General features: G+C 47.6%; 2 protein-coding genes across 5 annotated transcripts in view; one reads left to right on the top strand and one right to left on the bottom strand.

Annotated features, from left to right (window-relative positions):
• Positions 1-1,222, bottom strand: part of Gpld1 (glycosylphosphatidylinositol specific phospholipase D1) — a 55,282-nt gene extending 54,060 nt beyond the window's left edge. For 3 of the 4 annotated variants that reach the window (XM_005354982.2, XM_026783033.1, XM_026783032.1), the window contains exon 1: positions 1,146-1,222. The gene's annotated coding sequence lies outside the window, so the exon portion shown is untranslated. Of the gene's footprint in view, positions 1-777; positions 936-1,145 lie in introns of those variants that run through there. The other variant, XM_026783031.1, reaches the window with a different exon arrangement.
• Aldh5a1 (aldehyde dehydrogenase 5 family member A1) overlaps positions 1,055-22,187 on the top strand; it is a 31,835-nt gene continuing 10,702 nt past the window's right edge. The window contains exons 1-4 of the mRNA XM_005354980.3: positions 1,055-1,509; positions 13,546-13,629; positions 15,223-15,393; positions 16,910-17,026. Coding sequence (XP_005355037.1) covers positions 1,189-1,509; positions 13,546-13,629; positions 15,223-15,393; positions 16,910-17,026 — 693 coding nt within the window. The 5' untranslated portion in view covers positions 1,055-1,188. The remainder of the gene's footprint in view (positions 1,510-13,545; positions 13,630-15,222; positions 15,394-16,909; positions 17,027-22,187) is intronic.

Genomic DNA, 22,187 nt, shown 5'->3' with positions numbered 1-22,187 from the left:
GGTTAAGAGCATTGCCTGCTCTTCCAAAGGTCCTGAGTTCAATTCCCGGCAACCACATGGTGGCTCACAACCATCTATAAAGAGGTCTGGTGCCCTCTTCCGGCCTGCAGGCATACACACAGACAGAATATTGTATACATAATAAATAAATAAAATAAATATTTTAAAAAAAATATTGAGTTGCATTTGACCCCCAAATTCTGAGCACGGACCTGCTATTTCTTTTATACAAATTAACTTGGGGTTCCTTGTTGCTGTAAAGTTTGAGATGTATCCAGAGAATGAAGATGCTTGTTGGGCCTAGGCAGTTTCTTTATTAATAAGAAATCATTCCCACATCAGATGCTGTTTGGGGTGATTTGCTATGTTCAATCCTCACATCCTGTTGATAATAATGATAATAATAATAATAATAATAATAATAATAATGTCTCACTACATAGCCCTGGTTGACCTTGAACTCACAGAGAACCTCCCACCTCTGCCCCCCAAAGCCTGGGGTTAAAGGTCTGGGCCTTGATTGTTTCCATTTACTAGTTGGCCAGACTTCAACCTTGCAAGTTGCTTGACCTACAGCAGCTAGGCCATGCAGCATACGAATCTACTTGCAAAGATCCACCAGAGGAAATATGCAAAAAAAGCATGCAAGGGGAATGCCTGAGCCTCACTTCGACCCGACCCTGGTTGAATGGTTTGCCCCATATCTCAGTACTCAGGAGCACCCTGCTTCGAATTCATGAAGAAGGATATGAAGAAAAGCATGCAAAGGACGATTACCGAGCTGCACTTCGCCCCTCATCGAATAGTGGTCCCCAGTCCCAGTGTTCAAGAGCTGCAGCATGCAGAACCTCTATGTTAGCCTTGGTTAACATATTGCCGGGGCTCCTGTCACCGTTAAGGCCTAAGAACGCCAAGTGAGCACCCGACCCCGGGAAAGGTGGTTTTATGTGTGCAAGTTCATTTCACTAGCAGGCCCGCGGGGAGCACAGGCCGGTTCAGAAACCACGCAGCTCCTGGAGCACAGGGAGGGGGCGCTCTCGGCGTCCCCACCACCCTCAGCGGCCGTCCCCGTCGCTAGCCCCGCCACCCTGCGCGTCCCCGTCGCCGCGCTCCCGCTTTCCCGCGACCCCTGAGCTCCTGCTCACTCGCTTGCCTGTCCCTTGCCTCTGTCGCCGCCACTGCGGGGCCATGGCGACCCGCTTTCTGCTGCGGAGTTTCTGGGCCGCTCGTCCCGCGCTGCCGCCTTCCGGCCGCTGCCGCCGCCCGGCGCCCGCGGGAACCCAGCGTCGCAGCTACGCCAGCGGCCCCGCTGGCCTCCCCGCCGACCTACTCCGCGGGGACAGCTTCGTGGGAGGCCGCTGGCTCCCGGCCCCCGCCACCTTCCCGGTACACGACCCGGCCAACGGCGCCACACTGGGCACGGTGGCCGACTGCGGGGCGCCCGAGGCCCGCGCAGCCGTGCGCGCCGCCTACGATGCCTTCTGCTGCTGGAAAGGGGTCTCTGTCAAGGTGAGAGCGCTGTCAGGTGCAGGCTCGGCCTATGGGGGAAGCAGATACCCAAAGTGAACCCAGCGTGTGACACCCCCAGCCCAGTTCCCCGGGGTACACAGAGCAACAACAAAAAGACACAAATAAGTTTGGAGCTTGGGATCGGTGCCCACCATGTTGTCAGATCCCCCGTTTTCAAATCTCAAATAAGAGAGAAGAATAGGGGTGCATAATAAAAGTGAGCTGAATACTGTTAGCTCTCTCTACCTCTCGTGTGAGTGAGTGAGTGAGTGAGTGAGTGTGTGTTTGTGTGTGTGTGTGTAGAAGGGGAGGGAGAGAGAGCACTATATATGGGAGCTATAGGTAGAGGCTGTATATCTGTACGTGTAGGCTGCACGAGGAGCTGTTTGTGTAGGGGTTGTGTCAAGGACACTGAGAAAGGCTGTGTGAGCTTTGTTCAGGGGAGAGAAAAGCCCAGGTGCAGTCTCTGATTTTCAGTCTTAATGGGAAGGGCTGTCACTTGGGTGGACAATGAGGGGATAGACGGTAAGACAGAAAACTAGTTTAGAAATTTTCTTCCTCCTTCATGTATGATGTTACCCCTGCAGTCAACACTGAAATCATTGCTTCCCTATCTTTCACAGCCTCCCTGAAAATAGGTGCCTACTGATAAGGGCAGAAACCCCAGAGTCTTAACATCCACCCACTCAAGGGGGAGTTACTGAGTGCTGGCTACCTGTCACATATTTCTGGGGTGTTTGAAATGCTGAGCCAAAGAAAAGCAGGATGGGCAGGGGAGCTGGAGTCCAGCCCTGAAGAGGCACTTGCTGCTTTGAGAGAACTGGGTTCAGTTCTCAGCCCTCCCATGGTGACCCTTTAACAGCCTGTAACTCGAGTTCCAGGGAATGGCAGGGGACTCGGAAGGTGCACATACATACATGCAGGCAGAGATCCAGCCTCTTGTAGAGCTCTACAAACAATAAACACCTTCCTCAGCAAGAAAGTGTGTTGAAGGTGATGGATAATGTGGGGAGCAAAGACACAGGCAGGCCCAGAGGTCAGAGGTCAGGAGGAAGGGCTAGGAGCAGAACAAAATACAGGTCTGTGAGGGTGTCACAGCAAAGTACTGTTTGGGTGACTTAAAAAGTGACAGAATTGTGTCTCCCTGCTATTCTGGAGGTTAGAAGTCGGAGGTTGTGCTGGCTAGGGTTATGTCAACTTGACACAAATTAAAGTCATCTAAGGGGAAGGAACTTCAGTTGAGAAAATGCCTCCATAAGATCAGGTTGTAGGGAAATCTGTAAGGCATTTTCTTAATTAGTAGTTGAAAGGGGAGGACCCAGCCCATGGTGGGTGGTGCCTTCCCTAGGCTGGAGGTCCTGGGTTCTGTAAGAAAGCAGGCTGAGCAAGCCATGGGAAACAAGCCAGGAAGCAGCACCCCTCCATGGCCTCTACATTAGCTCCTGTCTCCAGGTCCTGCCCTTTTTGAGTTCTGTCCCGACTTCCTTTGATGATGAACTATGATGTGGAAGAGTAAGCCAAATAAACCCTTTCCTCCCAACTTGCTTTTAGGTCGTGGTGGTTTGTTGCAACAACAGAAACCCTAAGACAGGACAAAATGGCGGCAGGCCTGGCTTCTTCTTGAGGCCTCTCTCCTTCACTTGTAGACAATGTTTTGGTTCTGTCACCATCACCTTCTTCTGGGACCAGTTGCTGATTTAGGGCCTAGCTGAACTTTATTTTGCAGGGGAGGGGAGCGGTTTCCATACAGGGTTTCTCTGTGTAGCCCTGGCTGTCCTGGTACTAGCTCTGTAGACCAGGCTGGCCTCGAACTCACAGAGATCTGCCTGCCTCTGCCTCCCGCGTGCTGGGTACCTAGCTAAACTTAATCACCTCTTTAAACTTTATCCCCAAGCACGGTCTCATTCTGAGACACTAATGAGGATCTAGACGTCAACACCTTACTCTAGAAGGGGACACATTTCCTTATATAACTTCAAGGTCAGCCTTCCTTAGGATGTAAGGACTAAGAGAGGTAAGGAGGAATCCTGAACTACGCAGAAATATGGCTACTTGGTTTCCAGAACAGCAAGGAGGTCCTTGTGGCCCATAGTGGACCAAGAACTAGGAAGGAATGCAGGAAGCTGTCATAGAGGCGGCGGCGAAGGGGCTGCTTCCGTCAGGACCTGTGGACCATCCAAGGACTTCCAGCTTTACTTTGACAGAGTGCGTGGCAACAGGAATACCCCAGCCCTGACGCTGATGAGAGGCTGTAAGAGGGCCCTGGTAGAAACAGGCCTGTTAAGAGGCGCTATTGACATGCTTGTGTCTTTTGTTTGTGTTTATTAATAAGGAAATTCCTGGGGCAGGCTAACTTTATAAGGAAAATAATTTTGCTCTTCCTATGGATTTAGCTGGTAGAAAGCGAAGATGAATAACAGCCTGTACTGTTTGGAGGTCTGTGGGCTAACAGCTCCAGAAGATTTAACCCATTCCTGGCACTGAGCTCCTTATTTGTTAGCCTGTGGTACCCAGCAAGGGCACTGTTAGAGAGTAACTTCATTTCAGTCAGTCTGTCTGTCTGTCTGTCTGTCTGTCTGTCTGCCTATGGGACTTCTACAGTAGAAGATAAGTTTCCAATGGCTTCTTTAAAAAGGATTTTAGTGTCATTTAAGGCTATGGCCAGTGCTATTGGGTGACCTCCTAGACCTTGATGGTAAGACCCATTCCCAGCACTGAGAAGGCTAAGTACACACCATGTATTTGAGTCATAGCACATGGAGGTATCAAGGTGGTTTTGATCTAGAAGCTTCATCTCTACTGGATGTATCTGTCACAGTGCTGGGCAGTATGTACTGATGGACTTTTTGTCCACTTGACACAGTAGGGTTATCTAGGAAAAGGGAATCTTAATAAGAGTGTGATTGGCGTGTAGGCAAGCCTGTAGGGCATTGTCTTGATTGATATGAGATGTGGGTAGTACTGCTCCTGAGTAGGTGGCCCTCGGGTATGTAAGAAAGTAGACTGAGCAAGCCATGAAGGGCAAGCTAGTCAGCAGCACTCCTCCGCAGTCTCCGCCTCCAGGCTTCTGCCTCCAGTTCTTGCCCTGACTTCCTTTGATGACTGACTGTGAGGCAGAAGTGGAGGATGAAATAAGCTCCTCCCCAAACTGCGTTTGGTCATGGTGTTTTAGCACAGCAATAGAAACATATATTGCCGTGACAGACCTGGCCCTGTGTTGAAATAAGAGCAGCGGGGCTGCTTCCCTCCCTGGCAGCCTGTCGCCCACATGGCTAGCTTAGCTTATGCCCCGAAATAATTACACGGAAACTGTATTCTTTTAATCACTGCCTGATCCATTAGTTTCAGCCTCTTATCGGCTAGCTCTTACATATTGATCTAACCCATTTCTATTATTCTGTGTAGTCCACAAGCTGGCTTACCAGGAATGATCTTAACCTGCATCTGTCTGCAGTGGGACAATCATGGCGACTCACTGACTCAGCTTCTTTCTCCCAGCATCCTGTTCTGTTTTCTCCGCCTACCTAAGGGTTGGCCTATGAAATGGGCCTAGGCAGTTTCTTTATTAATAAGAAATCATTCCCACATCAGCCCTGCGTTTGGGGGAGGATTGTGGTACCATTCTGAGCTGTTGAGTGCTCAGAACTCACTGGGCTGCTCTGTAGGAGTCTGGAAAATAATGTTGAGAGCAATGCAGATGATGGGGGCCTAGAATGTGAAATTGCAGAGGGAAGTTTTAAAGTTCCTTAACGACTCTATCAATGCCTTTTAGGTGGTATTTTGAATTAAGAACTACTAAAGCAAAGTTTTTGCTTTTCTGCAGCAATCAATGCTGGTCAACAGGAGCTGAGAAATTAGTGGTGGTTAAAAAGAGCCCAGCAAGCTGGCATTGTGGTGCACACCTTTAATCCCATGTAGAGGCAGGTGGATCTCTGTGAGTTTGAAGCTCTACAGAGTGAGTTTCAGGACAGCCAAGGCTACACAAAGAAACCCTGTCTTGAACAATCGAGAGAGAGAGAGAGAGAGAGAGAGAGAGAGAGAGAGAGAGAGAGAGAGAGAAGCAGCAACAGTAGATGCAATCTTCTGGTGAGTATTTCCTCGAGGTTAGCATACAGTGACAGTGGCCCAGAGTTGGATGGGGCTGCGTCTTACACTGAAAGCCAACTTTGGTAATGTATAAGAGTTTGTGGTACTGGTTTGAAGTCATGAAGGATCATTGAGAGCGGAGGCTTGATGCTGTGTGGCAGGACTGGAGTCCCTAAAGAAAGACCAGGAGAGCCACTGGTGAAGAAGGTACAGCCTTAGTTGCATGAGAAGTCCGAGGATTGAAAGGGTCGTGAAGAAAAGTTGAGTCATGGCACCATGTGGCAGGGTCAGAGTCCCCAAGGAGAGCCCAGGAGAGGCTATTGGTGAAGGTACAGTCCACTCACATCAGGACAACTCAGCAATTGGAGATGTTAATACGATGATGGGATGGCCACCAGGGACAGTGGCAGCTGTGGTGCAGAGCCAGCTTGAGCCTGTGACATAAGCTGTATGTGCTGTGGCTGACGGAGCTGGAGAATGGCCGCTGTCAAGTCCAAGATCATAAGCTCTAGATGTCTGACACCGAGCTCAGCACAGCTGGACTTTGGTTTTGCTCTAATCTGATTGGAACTATGCCTGGTTTCTTTCCTCTTGTAATAAAAAGTATTGAACTTATTTTCAGTTTATAGGAGCTAACAGTTAAGAGATTTTGGAATTTTACAAATATTTGGATATTTAGAGAAATTGGGGATATTTTAGAGAGAATTCTGATGTTTTAGAGAGATTTGATGTTTTAAAGAAACTGAACTTTCAACATGTTGAATTTGTAAAGACCACGGAACTCTTAAAAATAGAAATGCTTTTACGTTGTGAGATTTATATTACCATGATATCCAGAGAGCAACGAGAAGAAGATGTGGCCTAAGTGGTGTGTTTGTGTGTGAGGTTGACAAGCTGTCAGTTGTGCTGGCTACTTTTATGTCAGCTTGACACAAGGTGAGTCATCTGGGAAGAAGGAAATAATCAAGAAATACGTCCATAAGACTGGCCTGTAGGGCATTTTTATGATGGATGTGGAAGGGTCTAGCCCACTGTAGATGGTGTCACCCAGGGCATGTGGTCCTAGGATATACAAGAGAGTAGGCTGAGCAAAGCACAAGGAGCAAGCCAGTGAGCAGCATTCCCTCATGGCCTCTGCATCAGCTCCTGTGTCCAGGTTTCTACCTCCAAGTCTATCGAGGTTTATGCTGGGGTTAGCCAGCCCCCTAAACTTCTCAGGATACAGAAGAACCACTACACAAACAAAAACTGATGAAAGATATCTGAGGGTGAATGAAATAAATTAACGCACATAAATATTTCCTTCATGTTCTATTTCTTCTTCCTATGCTCTCTCCACTGCTCTCTCAATGTTTCCCTCTTGCTGTTCCCTTTTGATGCTCCTCTTAAATGTTCCCTTTTTGTCCTTCCCTCTTGATGTTTCTCCCAATTCCACAGGTTTGCAGTTTATATACCCACACAGACATAGCTAGCAATTGCATAGGCGATAGCAATGGTACCAAGCATGCTTTTCTTAGGCCTAACAAGATGGATGGAGACTAACAAAGTAGGCACCTTGTGTCTCAGAAGGAGCATGGCTGTGAAGCTCCCCTGTAGAGGCTGGGAGGATTAGAATGGTGCTTGACCCCTGGACTAAGAAGCAACAGGGTGCTGTGGGAGGACTGTATCCGCTGGCACCCAGGTGAGAAGGAATTCCTTTCTCTGGGGCTGGTTTAGTGACCCAAGCTTTTTTTTTTTTTCTGTTTATTTTTGGGGTAAACAGCTAATTTCCTAGACTAAGACCTTGGGTCAAATGAAAGGTGAAGGTGAGTACAGAATATTAATAGCTTGTTAGGGTAGAGCAAAGGCCAGTAGGTTATACTTTCCTGAGTTGGCTGTGAGAAAATTCAGGGCAACCCAGACCTGCTTATCAAAGAGCAGACGCACTGTCTCTCTGCTCGGGGCCTCCTGCTCAGGGCTCCTTTCTTGTTAATAATGATAACTGTGGGGGTCTAGTTTTGTGTAGATTTGACTATTAGAACAAAGGTTTGCCTGAGTGAGTACTTTCACACCTGGGCCCCACTGTTGCCAGTACAGGAAAAGTCAAATTTAAAGAATGATTTATACACTGCTGGGATATTTTGGGGTGAATCCCACTGTGGAAGGGAGGCTATGACTTCACAAGATTTCTGCAGAACTGACGGGCACTATTCAAAAGACAGGTCTGTTAGGAATATTTCCTAACACGAGCTCCCTGCCAACGCAAAATTCCCAATCAAGCCAGATCAAAACAAGCCAAATTAAGAAATATCCAGGTTTAATGGGAGATCTGCGCTCTCGGGTGGCCCCGAGGAGGAAACCAGGAAGTCCCACAAATGCAACCCCCGGGAGGAAGAAAGGGAGACCACGTGTTCCTCTTTTGGGGGGGGGGGGGATCACTTAAATACCCTGGGGGGTGGCCCTGACCCCACCCCTAGGGAGGGGTCAGGATCTGGCCTGCTGGGATTTGGAGTCCAGACCAGGCCTAGGGGCTGGAATAGACGCGAGGGGCTGGGGCCTAAGCTCCCAACCTGACAAGGTGTTCCCGAAGGTCTGCAAACCAGGTTCCTCACTGCTCCTGTGAATTTGCCTAGTGACTTGTCAGCTGTCCTTTTACTTGTGGCTCACGGCACAGGTCAGGCCATAACTTCTTTTGACGTGGACTGTGAGATGGAATAAACCCTTCCTCCCCAGATTGTTTCGGTCATGCTGTTTCAGCAGGACAGTAGAAACCCTAAGACAGCATTCTACCAGAAGAGAAAAGTAATTCTCAGTCTTACCCGGCTGTGAACCTGTCGTGATAGTTTTGTTTGTGTCTTAGCAGATAAAGTTTGCCTGAAGTTCAGAGTGCAGAGCTAAGTCACCAGAGGCCAGGGAGTGGTGGCATACATCTTTAATCTCAGAACTCAGGGCAGACGGATCTCTTTAAGTTCAAGGGCACCCTGGGCTGCTCAAAACTGATCCAGTCTGAAAGAGAAACAGAGCTCACTCAAAGGTGATATCAGCACATGGGATCACAGGCCTTTAATCCCAGCACTAGGGAGGTAGAGACAGGAGTGATATGGCTGGGCAGAGAGAGGAATATAAGGCGGGAGGAGACAGGAACTCAATGCATCCTGAGAAGCCGTGCAGTCTGAGGCAGTCAGTCTGAGGACAGGATCACACCTTTGGTCTGTGCATTAGTAGAGGGAAGAACTCTCTAGTTGCTGGCTACTCTGCTCTGATCCTTCAGCTTTCACCCACCCAATAGCTGACTCCAAGTTTTTATTATTAAGACCAATTAGAACTGAGCTACAGAACCCTATAAGCTACAATAACAACTGGTCTGACAAGACATGCCCATGTACAAGTAGTGGCAAGAATATCATGGGCATAGACAACCACTTTCTGATTGAATTTAAGTCCCACACTGCAAGATGAAACTCATACCTGGCGCCATTGTCAGGCCAAGAACCTCTGGGAGAACCGACTTCTGTTATCCTGCTAAAAGGACATAGTATTAAACTGATTCCTAACGACTTTGTGTGATACCCATAGATTAATGCGTCTTTCAACACTAATCAGAGAAGCTTCTCTTTTCAGTAGATGGTGATTAACACAGAGGCCAACGAGTGGCCAAGGCACAGAGAATAAAAGACTACGGGATGCTCAGCCCTAACTGGGACATCTACATTACATCCCTGTATTGCATCCCCTTCCTCCCAAAACTTGGGGACCATTTCAGCAGAGGCAGCAGAAAGACTGTAAGAGCCATAGCTGGAGGATGCATGCAGCAGGACAGCTACACAGATAAACTTAGAGCAGTTGTGAGCACATACACAAGAAGCCCTGTGCAAGCGCAATGTAGACCTCATCCCAGCAGAGAGCGGGGATGGCACTTTCATGTCCAGCCCTAACCAAGAAGCTATTGCACTGGATAGCTGTTGGAAGAGGGTGAGTCAGGTTTCTTTGAGAGTTTTACTGCTGGTGAGGCAGCCACACCCCGGCGGAAGGTCACACATCCAAGAATATACAGAAAGAACAAATTGGACTCAATGGGTGAAGAAACAAAAATAGAGAACACAAAGTTGGTGTGTCTGGGACAATATGATCAAAATATACTATAGGAGATCCTCAAAGAATTAATAAAAATAGGTAAAATATTTTAAAAATAAGTTTACCATTTGAATCTATAATTATAATTAATGAAAGAAGTTAGAATAACAGGCTGAACCAGTTGTTGATTCACACATAAAGCCCAATATCAGCTTATCCTCATGGATTTGGCCTGTGTGTAGAGACCCTAATGATGGATGACATCATGGTAGGGACATGCCTGATCATATCTTGAGACAAAAGTCTGGAGACAAAGATTCGGTGGCAGAGCTCTCCTCTATAGCAACTCACGGTGGGAAAACTAACTCCAGGGCTGTCAGGCTAGGTCAGTAAGTAAAGGCAGTTGCCGGACACATCTGGTGACCAGAGTTCAGCCCCTAGAAGTCACAGAGAAGGAGAAGAAGAGGACCAACTCCACAGAGTTGTCCTCTGGCCTCCATGTGCTAAGTGGCACATACGCACCCTTTAAGAATGGTAATAACCAAATATTGGAAACCTATTTAATTCATGTTCCATGAGTACGACTTTACTCCCTTCTAAGGCCACTCAGACCGCTGAGGAGGTGCTGACTTTAGCAGCATCCCACTGAAGACTGAGCCTCCAGCACAGGATCCGGGAATTGGGGCATTAGCGACACACTCAAACCATGGTGGAGGACATTGATTGACGTAGGTGGGAGGTCATGATGACTCAAACAAGGCAGAGGTAGTGTCAAATGGTCCCGTGAAGGGTGTAGTTTAACATAGAGCTGACCATCTTCACTGGTGTATTATTAAGGGATGTGTGTGAAATTAATCAATGATGACCCCAGCAGTTTTGGGTCTGCGCAACTATTAAGGGTGAAGTCCCCACCCGCTGCTGGGGAAGGGTGTAAGTGGAGCACTGCTGGATGAGATGCCGGGGGTCAGCTCAGGACCCTTGCCTCTGAGATGGTGAACGGTCCTGTAGACACCCCAGGCAGGGGACTGGATAGGTGAGCTAGAGTTTGAAAGTGAGCCTGGGCTAGAGGGGCAAGTATTAAAGTCACACACTCAGGTGCTGCGTGTGCAATCTGCTATGGGAGTGATGGGAGAGGAGCAGAGGCAGACCTGATCCCTGGACTCACAGTGGCTCTTGAAGATCAAGGGCACCACAGAGTGGTGTCACTGCTCAGAGTATAGGGAACTTTTCTAGTCCTGTAGGCAGCTTGGCAACCAGCGACCTGGTGTTGGGGCCCCTCTCATTCAGCAACATCATCCTGTCATCCAACCGTAGCCTTCATCTTCCAAACTTCAGCTCCAAGATTACAAGAGCCTGGGACCTCTTAGGGGAACTTCGTTCTTGAAGAAGGTATTTCTGGGTGCTGGAACAATACAGAGGGAGAACTTCTGTAGATTCCCCGGAGGAAGCAGTGGAGGACGAAGCAGGGAATGAGACTTGCCCTCCTTTCCTGAGTCTGTACTAGCTGTCTCTCCGAGTCTGAACTCACTTCTCTTCCCAAAGCCCACTCACCTCCCACCACCATAACGTGTCCTTAAAAGTACACGTTACATGTGTTAACTTCTGTCTCTGGGCTTGTCTGTCACTTAGCCTTCCATTATCCTCCCTTCTCCGAAGCAATAGAACTGGTCCACACACCTTGTCATCAGCAAGCGATTAAGGGAGGAAGAATTGAATTTGGCTCACCATTCAGGGTCATTGTGGTGGGAAAGGCACAGTGACACACTCCATGACGGCTGGACCACATGGCGGATCTCCACATGTGGCCACTAGACCAGGAAGCAGAAAACAGCACGGGAAGTGGGACCAGGCAGTAGCCCTCAAGCCCCCTCCACTCCACTGTGACTCACCTCCTCCAGCCCATCTGCACCTCTTTAAAGGTCCACAAGGTTCCAAGACAGCGCCAGCCACCATCTATTCACCAGGCGAACAGACGTGAGTTTGTGGGGAGCACTTCCGATTCAAGCTAGAACAGCATGAGAGGGAGGGAACTGATATTTATTGTTTCCCAGAGTGCTGCAAATATATATACATACATATATATGTGAAAAAACTCACATTGCCACTATATATATATATTTTTTCTATATATAATGGCAATGTGAGTTTTCTCTCAGAGTTTTGAAAGTCAAAGATCTAACTTAGTTAGCATGTTTTTGCTCCTCCTAGGAGCTCTAGGGCACAATTTGCTCCCCTGTCTTTTCCAGGTTCTAGAAGTTTCCCATGCGCCTTGGCTATGGCCTGTTGTTCCTCTGCCATTTGATTTTCCGGTTGCATGCCATCTTCTGACTCTGGCACTCTGTCCTGTTAGCATCACTCTCACGGCTGCACTGCGCCCACCTGGCAATCGATCCATGATCACATTAGCCAAGTCCCTTTGCCATCTCAGGTAGTTGTCACAAGTTCAGGGACTGAGACTGTGGCTAACTGAAGGTTACGTGCTGTTCCTGGTGCTTCCTAAGTGATGTGTTTAGTCTTTTGAAGATCCTCTGATGTGGACATGTGAGTCGCGTTGTGGATGAAGAGACTAGGTGGCTCTAGTGAAGGATTCGGGCTGGGAACCATGTGTGACATCCACTCTTCTGCCTTGCTGAAACCCTATTTGAGTTTTGCAGGTCCACACAGCCCCATAGTTTAGGGTGAGCAGGCAATCCTTGAATTATTAGTCAAGTTAGGAATTTTCTACTTTGTGATAGTTTAAGAGCAGTGCTTATTTAATGGAATTGAGACTTTCTATCTTTTCTTGGATGAGCGGTGTGCAGTGGGCCTCCCCTTTGATGGTAGGCCACAGTAACAAGCCATGGCTTCCAGATGACTGTGCTATGGGCTGAAGCAGCCAGTTCTTGACTTTCTACTATGTTGCTGAGCTAGGCTGCTCAGCTGCACACTTGTGTTAGAAGCATTTTCACTAGGATGTTGTTGGCTACCATTGGGCTATGAGGACATCACTTCATCATAAATGGAGGGGTATCTTTGTCAGCATTCTATTGTTGATAAAAGAATATTATATTATATTACATTATATTATATTAATGCTATAAGAAGATGCTGCCAACTAACATCAAAAATGTTTTGCTTAACAAACAAAAATATCTCATCTTAGAGCTAAAGTCTAGAGCCAAAGTGTTCTAGTAGTAGCTCCTTCTAAAGACTGTGAAGGCAAGATTTATTTCAAATCTTTCTGCATGGTTTATAGATGGCTATTTCCCTGTATCTGTTTACGTGGTGTTTTCTGGATGTGTTCTGATGTCAGTGCCCAAACACACATACACACACACACACACACACACACACACACACACACACGCAAGCACACTTTTTCCCCACTATGTATTCCTGACTGTCCTCAAACCCAGACTGTAGACTAGGCTGGCCTTGAATTCACAGAGATCTCTACCTTCTGAGCACTGGAATTAGAGACATGGATCACCGCACCTACACCACATCTTGTTTTTAGAATGACACCATCCTTGGATATATATTTACCATTGAATTGATACACGCTTGCCCCAAAATTCTGAGTTAAAGCAATCCTCCTGCCTACCTCAGTTTCCTCCTTGGTTTTATGGTGACTTTTCATACATGTGTGTCATTATAACCTTCTCCAATTTGTCCTCTTCCATCACTACCTTTCCCTGCCGGATGCGCATCTCTTCTGGGAGAAGCGCCCACAAACAAACCCAAAAACGTTTTACAAGCTACTGAGACAGCCCGCAGCCTGGTGAAGCTGACACGCAGAGTGAACCATTTCACTGGATGTGAGACTCCACACATCGCTGGTGCTTTGGGAGGGACGATTGTTGAGGCGTTTTTTTCCACTTCCCAGCTCATTGTTTCTCCGGCTCATTTCTTTTCCAGGAGAGGAGTTTGTTACTTCGTAAATGGTACGACTTAATGATGCAAAATAAGGACGACCTTGCCAAGATCATAACAGCCGAGAGTGTGAGTTCACCAGCTTGCTGCATGAGGAGGAGTCCTGGAGTGGTTAGACCAGAGCTTGGGGAAGCGCCTGGCTTCCCCGACAAAAGGGACTGGGTCATCATGGTGCTCAGAAAACACATTTGTGGAAACAAAATTTATGTGCTCTAGTGTATTTGTTGCTAATTTGCAAAAAATAGATTTGGGGGCTGGAGAAATGGCTCAGCAATTGAGACCATGAACTACTCTTGCAGAAGACCCAAGTTCAGTGCGCCAAGCTTGCATCACGCAGCTCACAACTGCCTATAATTCCAGCTCCAGGGGATCCATTGCCTCTGACCTCTATGGACACCTGCACTTGTGTGCACACACAGCCCACAGACACACACAATTAAAAATAACAACAATAAATATTTAGGAAATAGGTTTATTTAGAGCTATATGAACAATGATTTTTAATCACTCCAGTTTTTTTTATTTTTTAAGATTTATGCTATTATTAATTCATGTATATGTATATATGTACATGTGAATGCAGACAAGACTGGAATAGGGCTTTAAATTTCCTAGAACTCGAGTTACAGATGGTTGTGAGCCACCATAAGGGTGCTAGGAATCAAACCCAGGTCACCTGGAAGAGTAGTAGCCAGTACACTTAGCCTCTGAGCCATTTTTTATATAATATTTTTTATTTATTGATAATTTCATACATGTATACAATATATTTGTATTCTATCAGTTTTCCTCTTCCCCAACTCCAACTTCCCTTTGACCCCTTCAGCGTGTCCCCTCCCAATTCCATGTCCTCTTAATTTTACTTTTGGTAACCTTAGTCCAGCTAGTACTAGTCATGGGTGTGAGGCCATGCCCTGGGGTGTGGGCAACCTACAAGTGGCCGGCTCTTCAGATAAACTACAGGAGGTTCTCCCTTCCGATAAAAATTACTCCCCCTCCCCCACCAGCCATCAACTACTTATATCTCCTCAGCTAGCACTAGGGGTGTTGGAATTTCGACTGGCTTGATCTTGTGTTGTTAACTTCAGCTGCTGTGACCCAATTATTTTCTTCTATTTGCCCGTTTTTTATTTTCTCATTATTATTTATTTGTTTGTTTTTGATTTTTCAAGACAGGGTTTCTCTGTAGCTTTGAAGCCTGTCCTGGAACTAGCTCTTGTAGACCAGGCTGGCCTCGAACTCACAGAGATCCGCCTGCCTCTGCCTCCCGAGTACTGGGATTAAAGGCGTGCACCACCACTGCCTGGCAAGTCTTTTCTCATTATTTTTTAAGTTTGTAAATTGCACCATTAGTTTGTTCACAGAATAGGAGATTCACACCACAATTTAGTGTTTGGGAAGCCTTAGACTATGCAGTGCTCCATATCCACCCCTACTGAGAGCATATGCCGATGGCTGTTCTTACGGCATCTTTTCAAGCCTAAGACTGCACCAAAGGGAATCATTTCCCAGCAGCCTCTGAGCTTTGATACAGGAAACTTTTCCTCTTCTTGCATCTTTGAATAACAAAAAAAAAAAAAAAAAAACAACAACAACAAAAAAAAGCTGTTCTTTTTTCTTTTTTAGAAGGCAATACACATGACCTTTTCTTGTTTGATTTAGGGAAAGCCGCTGAAAGAGGCCCAGGGAGAAATTCTGTATTCTGCCAGTTTCCTGGAATGGTTCTCAGAGGAAGCCCGTCGTGTTTACGGGGACATCATCTACACCTCTGCCAAGGATAAACGGGCGCTGGTCCTCAAGCAGCCCATTGGTGTGGCCGCAATCATCACTCCGGTATGTAGCAAGACCAGCATAATCCAGGGTGGGAGCCTGGGTAGAGCAGAGGGAAGCAGCGTCCTCTTCCTGGTGAGCAGGTGTGGCCATCTGGCTAGCTTTGCCACCTGTCCTTGGTTTCCTGATTCCTTTCCTGGATGTAGAGCGTGTTTCCACATTCCCTGTGACAGTGCCGGATGTACTGGCCTAAGTGGCCGTGCATGTTTTCTGATGCCTTCACAAGCAGGGTGACCTGCGGAGGCTTAGAGACTCCATCCTGGTATTGCCGAGCTCCTCTGAAAAGACCTTTGAAATTGTTTTTTTTTTTAATGGACTTCAAAGGGGACATTTTCTCTTTTTTATTTGTACCATTATTAAATATGTTTACGGTGTGATTATCATCAATAGCAAAACATTTGTGCTTCTGTGGGCAATCACAGGGGCAGATTGTAGAGCTCCAAGAACTGTGAATTAAGCTGCTGCCTCTGCCCAGGTGGGTTTGCAGTACACGGCTGGGCACCAGCTTCCTCTCACCAGCCCTTCCTGGAGGGGCTTGGTGCCAACTTCTCTCCAGGGTTTGCCAGCTAGTATCCAGGCTGCTGGCCTCTCCTGTTCAGACAGTTTTAGGTACAGTTCCCCTTGCTTCCTGGACTGATGAAGCCTTCCTCGAAGTTCACAATTGCTGGTCATGTGATCATATTGCTGCCTCAGTTTCCCCAAATCTGCAAATGGGAATAATAATAACAATGAGCTCATTGAGGTATCAGAAGGATTTAGGTCACTGGCATTTCAAAGGACTTACAGCAATACCTGAGACAGAATACACGCTACCTGAGAGTTTGTTAAAATAAGTTTCTGCAGAGCTGGAGAGATGGCTCAGCGGTTAGAAGCACTGGCTTCTCTTCCAGAGGATATGTTTCCTTCCCAGCGCCCATACCAGATAGCTCACAACTACCTGTAATTCCAGCTCCAGGGGATCCTGTGCCTTTTTCTGGCTTCCTTAGGCATGTACAGACATATAACATACATATACATGCATACACATAAATAAGTGAAATTATTAAAGGTCTGTAGATATCTATTTCCTATAAATATGTGTGTGAAAGGAAGTCACCAGCCATTTTCAAAGTCACATCATGAATACTTAAAAGAGCCTCAAACCAAATCTAACTCAGCTCCTCTGTTTATAAATAAAGTTTTATTAGTGCACATGGGGTCCATTTCTGAGCCAATCTTTATGAGCAACTGCAGAGATGCAAAGTTGTTACAGAAACTCTACATCCTACAAAATGTGGCCCCCACAGAACACATTGGTCTAGATTTGTACTGTATCAAACTCCCAGACTGTGCCCTGCTTCTGTGAACTTTGACCTCCCTGAGTCCCTCCAACTGTCCAGGGTCAGGTGTTGAGAGCTCGCCCGCCCGCACAGCAGCAAACAGGCTTGCCAGTCAGTTATGCAATGGAGTCATGGCTGCCCCTGGCGAGCCTCCTATTGAATCCTGGGGCAGTCCTCACATCCTCCCTTCGTTCTTCCAGTGGAATTTTCCTAGTGCCATGATCACCCGGAAAGTGGGGGCCGCCCTGGCAGCTGGCTGCACTGTGGTGGTGAAACCTGCCGAAGACACGCCCTACTCTGCCCTGGCCTTGGCGCAGGTGAGTTTCCCTCCGTGCAGCACCAACGGAGGCCCAGGTGCATGCTTCTCAGGGACAGTAAGGAGCCTTTTTGGCATTTCCTCCTCTGCCCGTGTCTCCTGCTGCGCACAGAGCGTCTGTCTGGGTCCACCAGCAGCTGCTCCACAGCTCACACTGCTTTCTGTAGTAGAAAAGGGGAAAGGAGGGGAGATTGTCAGCTTCCTGTCTCGATACCCTAAAGGTGATGTTGATACATCATCATTTTCATTGCACTTCAAATGTGGGTGTTTCTCACATTTAGGAGCTTTCTTGTACTTTTTAAATTTTTTTTAAATTTTATTTTATTTATTTATTTTGGGGGGATTTTTTTTGACGCAGGGTTTTTGGAACTTGCTCTGTAGAGCAGGCTAGCCTCGAACTCAGAGATTCACCTGCCTCTGCAGATGAAAGGCATGTACCACCATCACTCAACTTTCTCTCCCTCCCTCCCTCCCTCTCTCTATGTGTGTGTGTGTACATATATATATATATATATATATATATCTTTAAAATATTCTTTGGTTTTTTACTGTTTTTAAAATCTTTTTATGTGTATGTTTGTGTTCTGTGTGAGTGTATGCCTTGTTCACGCAGTGCCTGCAGAGGCCAGAAGAGGGTGTTGGCATCCCTGGAGCTGGAGCTACAGGTGCTTGTGAGCCCCCTGATGTGGATGCTAAAAACCTACTCCAGATCCTCAGGGGAAGCAGCCAGTGCTCTGAGCCTCTGAGCCATCTCTCCAGCACCAAGCTTCCTTATTCATTACTCCTGGTCCTAGTTCAGTCTGTATTAAGTCGAATCTTTATTTTTCTGCTGAAGCCTCTCAGGTGGCTTCACATGTCACTTGGAGTGAAACACAGATTGGCTGCAGGGGTCTCTGCTGTTGTGCTTTCCTGTCGCTTTAAGGGACAAGCCACGCCCACTCCCATTAGCTCTGACCTGCCCGCTGCCATCTCGGGCCCTTCCTTTTCTCCTTCCTTGACGTGCGTGCTTTTTATTATAAGGAAAACCTGGGAATGTTATGGTTTTGGTCCCTTTAAGAGACAAGCCACACCCATTCCCCTTCCCATCCGCTGAGGCAGGCTGATCTTCAGCTTCCGGCCTGAGCTTGCTCTCTTTTCCATCTTCCTCTCAGAGAGGCAGCTTTGCTTCTGCCTCTCTCCCCACTTCTCTGCTTCCCCCCTTCACTGTCTCTTTCTCCTCTTCTCTCTCTCTCTCTCTCTCTCTCTCTCTCTCTCTCTCTGTCCCTCTCTCTCTGTCACCCCCTTCACCCTTCCTCCTCCATAACCCCCTGAATAAACATTCAACCTCACCCTGCATGTTGTGTCTATCCATGTTTCTGTCTTCTGGCCGCCCGCCATGTGTCTCCCTGCCTGGAACCAGCCATTGCTCTGGGACCAGCAGCCGTCTCTGCCTGGGGCCTGCTGTCTGCCGCACATGGCCCGCCACCACTGCTCTGGTACCAGCAGCCTTCTCTGCCTGGGACTGGCTGCTCCCAGGGTTCTCCGCCTGCCACCACATGGCCCGCTACCACCATTTGGGATCTACAGCATTTCTGCTGCCTACTGCCACCGGGGATCTTGCAGCATTTTTTTAAAAAAGAACAACATCTGCCACCTTCCAAACTTGGCTTCCCTTGAGCGCCCCTCATTCTTCTGTTTAGGTCCCCCTGGCTCCTGCTACTCCTCACATCCTGCCAGCCTCACCCTCAACTGGGTTATCGAACAAACATTTTCTTCCGGAGCACTCTTCCCCAGATGTTCCCATGACATTATGCACTATTACTGTGTATACATACATGATGAGGGGACAGACACACATGCTACGGCACTCATGTAGAGGTCAGAGGACAGCTCTGTGGGGTCCATCCTCTCCTTCCACCTTTATGTGGGCTCCGTGGGCTCCGACGTAGGTCTGCAGGCTTTACAGCAGCACTTTACCCTCTGAGCACGGTGACAGCCCACTTCGTGTCCTTCTGCTCCACACTTACAGAAATGGGGAAAGAATCTAGCATGTACTCAGCCTCCCCTGCTGTTACTGAAGAAGTGAAGGGACATGTCACCCGAAAGGGATCCCCTTCGCATATCAGGTACTTTGAGATGCAGAAAATGTTCTTTCACGAAGAGCCACCCAGCCTGACTTTTGTACATGTAACAAGCCAGGAAGGTGCTGTTTGGAAGGAGCGCTTCACCCTGGGAAACCTCAGGGTCGCAGGAGACTAGAGCATGAGACTGTAGCGAGCCAGAGTAATCAGACGGTGAAATAACTGTATGAGTTTCTGTGGCTCTCCAGCCCCCAGTTGTCTCTCTAAAGCACTCTGTCCTACCCAGAGATCCACACGTCCTGCATTCCCTCACACATCTACTCTTCTTTGTCTGAGGAGCATGCACATACCCCACTGCCCTAACTTTTTCAGAAGTTACTGGCTTCTGACAGTCGCTGTACGCATATAAATTTGCTATAACTTCTATGCTTTTCTTTTGCCAGCCAACTTTTGTATTTACTGGGATTCTACATCCAGCCAAAGAATTCACATAAGAACTAGATTTCACTGGTCTGGTGGTATGAGCCTCGTATGCCAGCTATTCAGGAGGCTGGGGCAGGAGATTCCAAAGGTTAGGGCTAGCCTGGGCAACTTAGAGAGATACTGTGGTTATTTGGATGGAAGGATCCCCAACAGGTTCGTGTGTTTGAATGTATGGTCCCAAACTGATGGAGCTACTTTAGAAGGTTGTGGGGACTTTAGGAAGGAGGCCCCCCAATGGAGGAAATGTGTCGCTGGGCGTGGTCCTCAAGGTTTTTTAGCCTGGCCCCACTTCCTGTCTGCTGTTCTGCTTCTGTGGACACAGTGTTACCCGCGCTTTTGCACCCATGCCCTCCTGCCGTGATGGTCTGCATCTCGTCTTCAACCATAGCCAAGATAAACCTACCCCCCTCAAACCACTTCTTGTTGGGAAAAGCAATTAGTGATAGTGATGGCCAAATCTCAAAATAAAATGTGAAGCTGGAGATATAGCTCAGCAGTAGAGTGCTTGCTTAGCAAGCATGAGGCCATGGGTTCAATTCCTGGTACCACAGGAACGCGCTTGCTCTGCCTTCTCCTTCTCCCTCCTTCTTCAGACTTAGTTCTGCTAGGAGCGGTGCTTTGCACAGCACCAGTACTCGGATGCCTCTCTGCTTGTTTTGTTCTTGAGCCTTTGTGTTAGCCAGCTTTCTGTCACTATGATGAAATGCCTGAGGTAACTGCTTATGAAGAGGAAAAGGCCTGTTTCATTGCTAGGTTTTGGAAGCTCCGGTTGATGATCCCTGCTCCTTTGTGCCTATGGTAAGGCGGCACATCACGGTAGGAGCAGTGTGGCCAGGCAGACTGTCCCACCTCCCAGCCAGGAAGTGAGATAAAGTGGAAAGGTTTGGTTCCTCAACGCCCCGTGGTGGTGTCTGCGCTACTTTTCTCATTGCTGTAACCAAATGTCTTACAAAAGATTGGAAAGAGGCTGGGGGCCAGCCTCGACAAAATACCTTTCTTCTAGAGTGGAGGCGTGGGAATTTAGAAATATAGTAAAGAATGCAAAGACGCGAACAAAAATAATAAAATGCAGAAACACATAGTATAGTATTGGAAGGGAATTTCAGTGAGTTCTGAAAATTCATCAGTGTTTTAATTTCCAACAGCTTAATATACCCCTGAATTCAAAAGGTAGAGTAGAACACAAGACTGCATCAACATACAAATTGGAAGTCACGGGGTACATTCGGTGCTCAGCCCTAGACCAAACACTCTGTAGGCAAACCACTCCCTGGCTGGAATCCCAAGTTATTTCCCATAAAGGGAACTGGAACTTAGTTGGATCCTTAGACTTTTGTTTTAGGTAGGAACCAACTACTTCCCTATTTCAGGAACCCCAGGTCTGGCAACTAACCACACCTGTTTACAATAGCCTTGAGAGAGCAGAACTCAAATTCACAACTAGGTGGGACCTTTGTTTGAGTTAGAAGCACAATAATCTCAAACTAAAAACAAGTCCCGAAACTCTCTGACCTTTGGCCTCTTTGGGCATCCTTAGGGGATGCAGTCCATGGCGGCCCAGAAGTCGTGTCGGCAGGACCATGGGTGGCTGAAGTGTGTCTGCCGTCATGAGACAAGGTGCTGGTGCTCAGCTGCCTGCCTCCTTTTCCTCTTTCTGTTCAGTCTGGGGGCCCAGCTCACAGCCAGGGTGTGTCTTCTCTCCGAGGTTATCCTGTCTGCAGTCACATCAAAAATGGAGTTCCATCATCACAGGGAGCAAACCTCCAGTGGCCTAAAGACCAGTAACTAAGCCACCACACCTGAAGTCCCTCTGCTCAGGAGGCTGAGGCAGAAGGGTCCATGTCAGCCTGCACACCTAGGAAGATTCTATCTCAATAAACAAAAACAAGCATAAACAGATGTGGGCCTCCCGCTAGACCCCAACTCCCATTAGAACCCTGACAGCAAGCAGAAAAAGCAAGGTTCATGCATTACGTTTATCATGTTCTTTCTCTTGTTCTTGTAGCTTGGCCATCGTTTCTGAACTTCCTTTTTTACTCTCAATTTTGTATTGCATCCTCTCACCACGTCTCTAATTGTCCTGACTGATTCAGGCTGCATCTGTTTCTCAGGGTGGCCTGCCTGTGCCCCGGTCCCTTGAGCACCTGTGGGATTCCTTAGGGTCTATCCAGGACCATTCTTCAGTCTCCCTCCTCACACAGGTCTTACCCTTAAAGGTGGCACCTCCACCCACTTGTATTCTGTGCTTGCTACCTCATTGCCAGTTGGTTTTATTTTTGTTTGTTTAAATTTTTTTGATTTAACATGCAAAGATATTTAATATTCTTTTTTAAAAAATGCTGCAAGATCCCCGTGGCAGTAGGCAGCAGAAATGCTGTAGGTCCCCATGCGGCAGCAGGCAACAGGCTCTGGGAGCAGCCAGTCCCAGGCAGAGACGGCTGCTGGTCCCCGAGCAGTGGCTGGTCCAAGGCAGGGAGACACATGGCAGTTGGGTAGGAGACAGAGACATGGATAGACACGACATGCAGGGTGAGGTTGAATATTTATTCAAGGGGAGGAAGGGTGAAGGGGGGACAGAGAAAGAGGGAGAGAGAGAGAGAGAGAGAGAGAGAGAGAGAG

This window comes from Microtus ochrogaster, chromosome 16 (genome assembly GCF_000317375.1).
Source record: "Microtus ochrogaster isolate Prairie Vole_2 chromosome 16, MicOch1.0, whole genome shotgun sequence".
Lineage (NCBI taxonomy): Eukaryota > Metazoa > Chordata > Mammalia > Rodentia > Cricetidae > Microtus > Microtus ochrogaster.
This window is presented reverse-complemented; position numbering and strand designations above follow the sequence as displayed.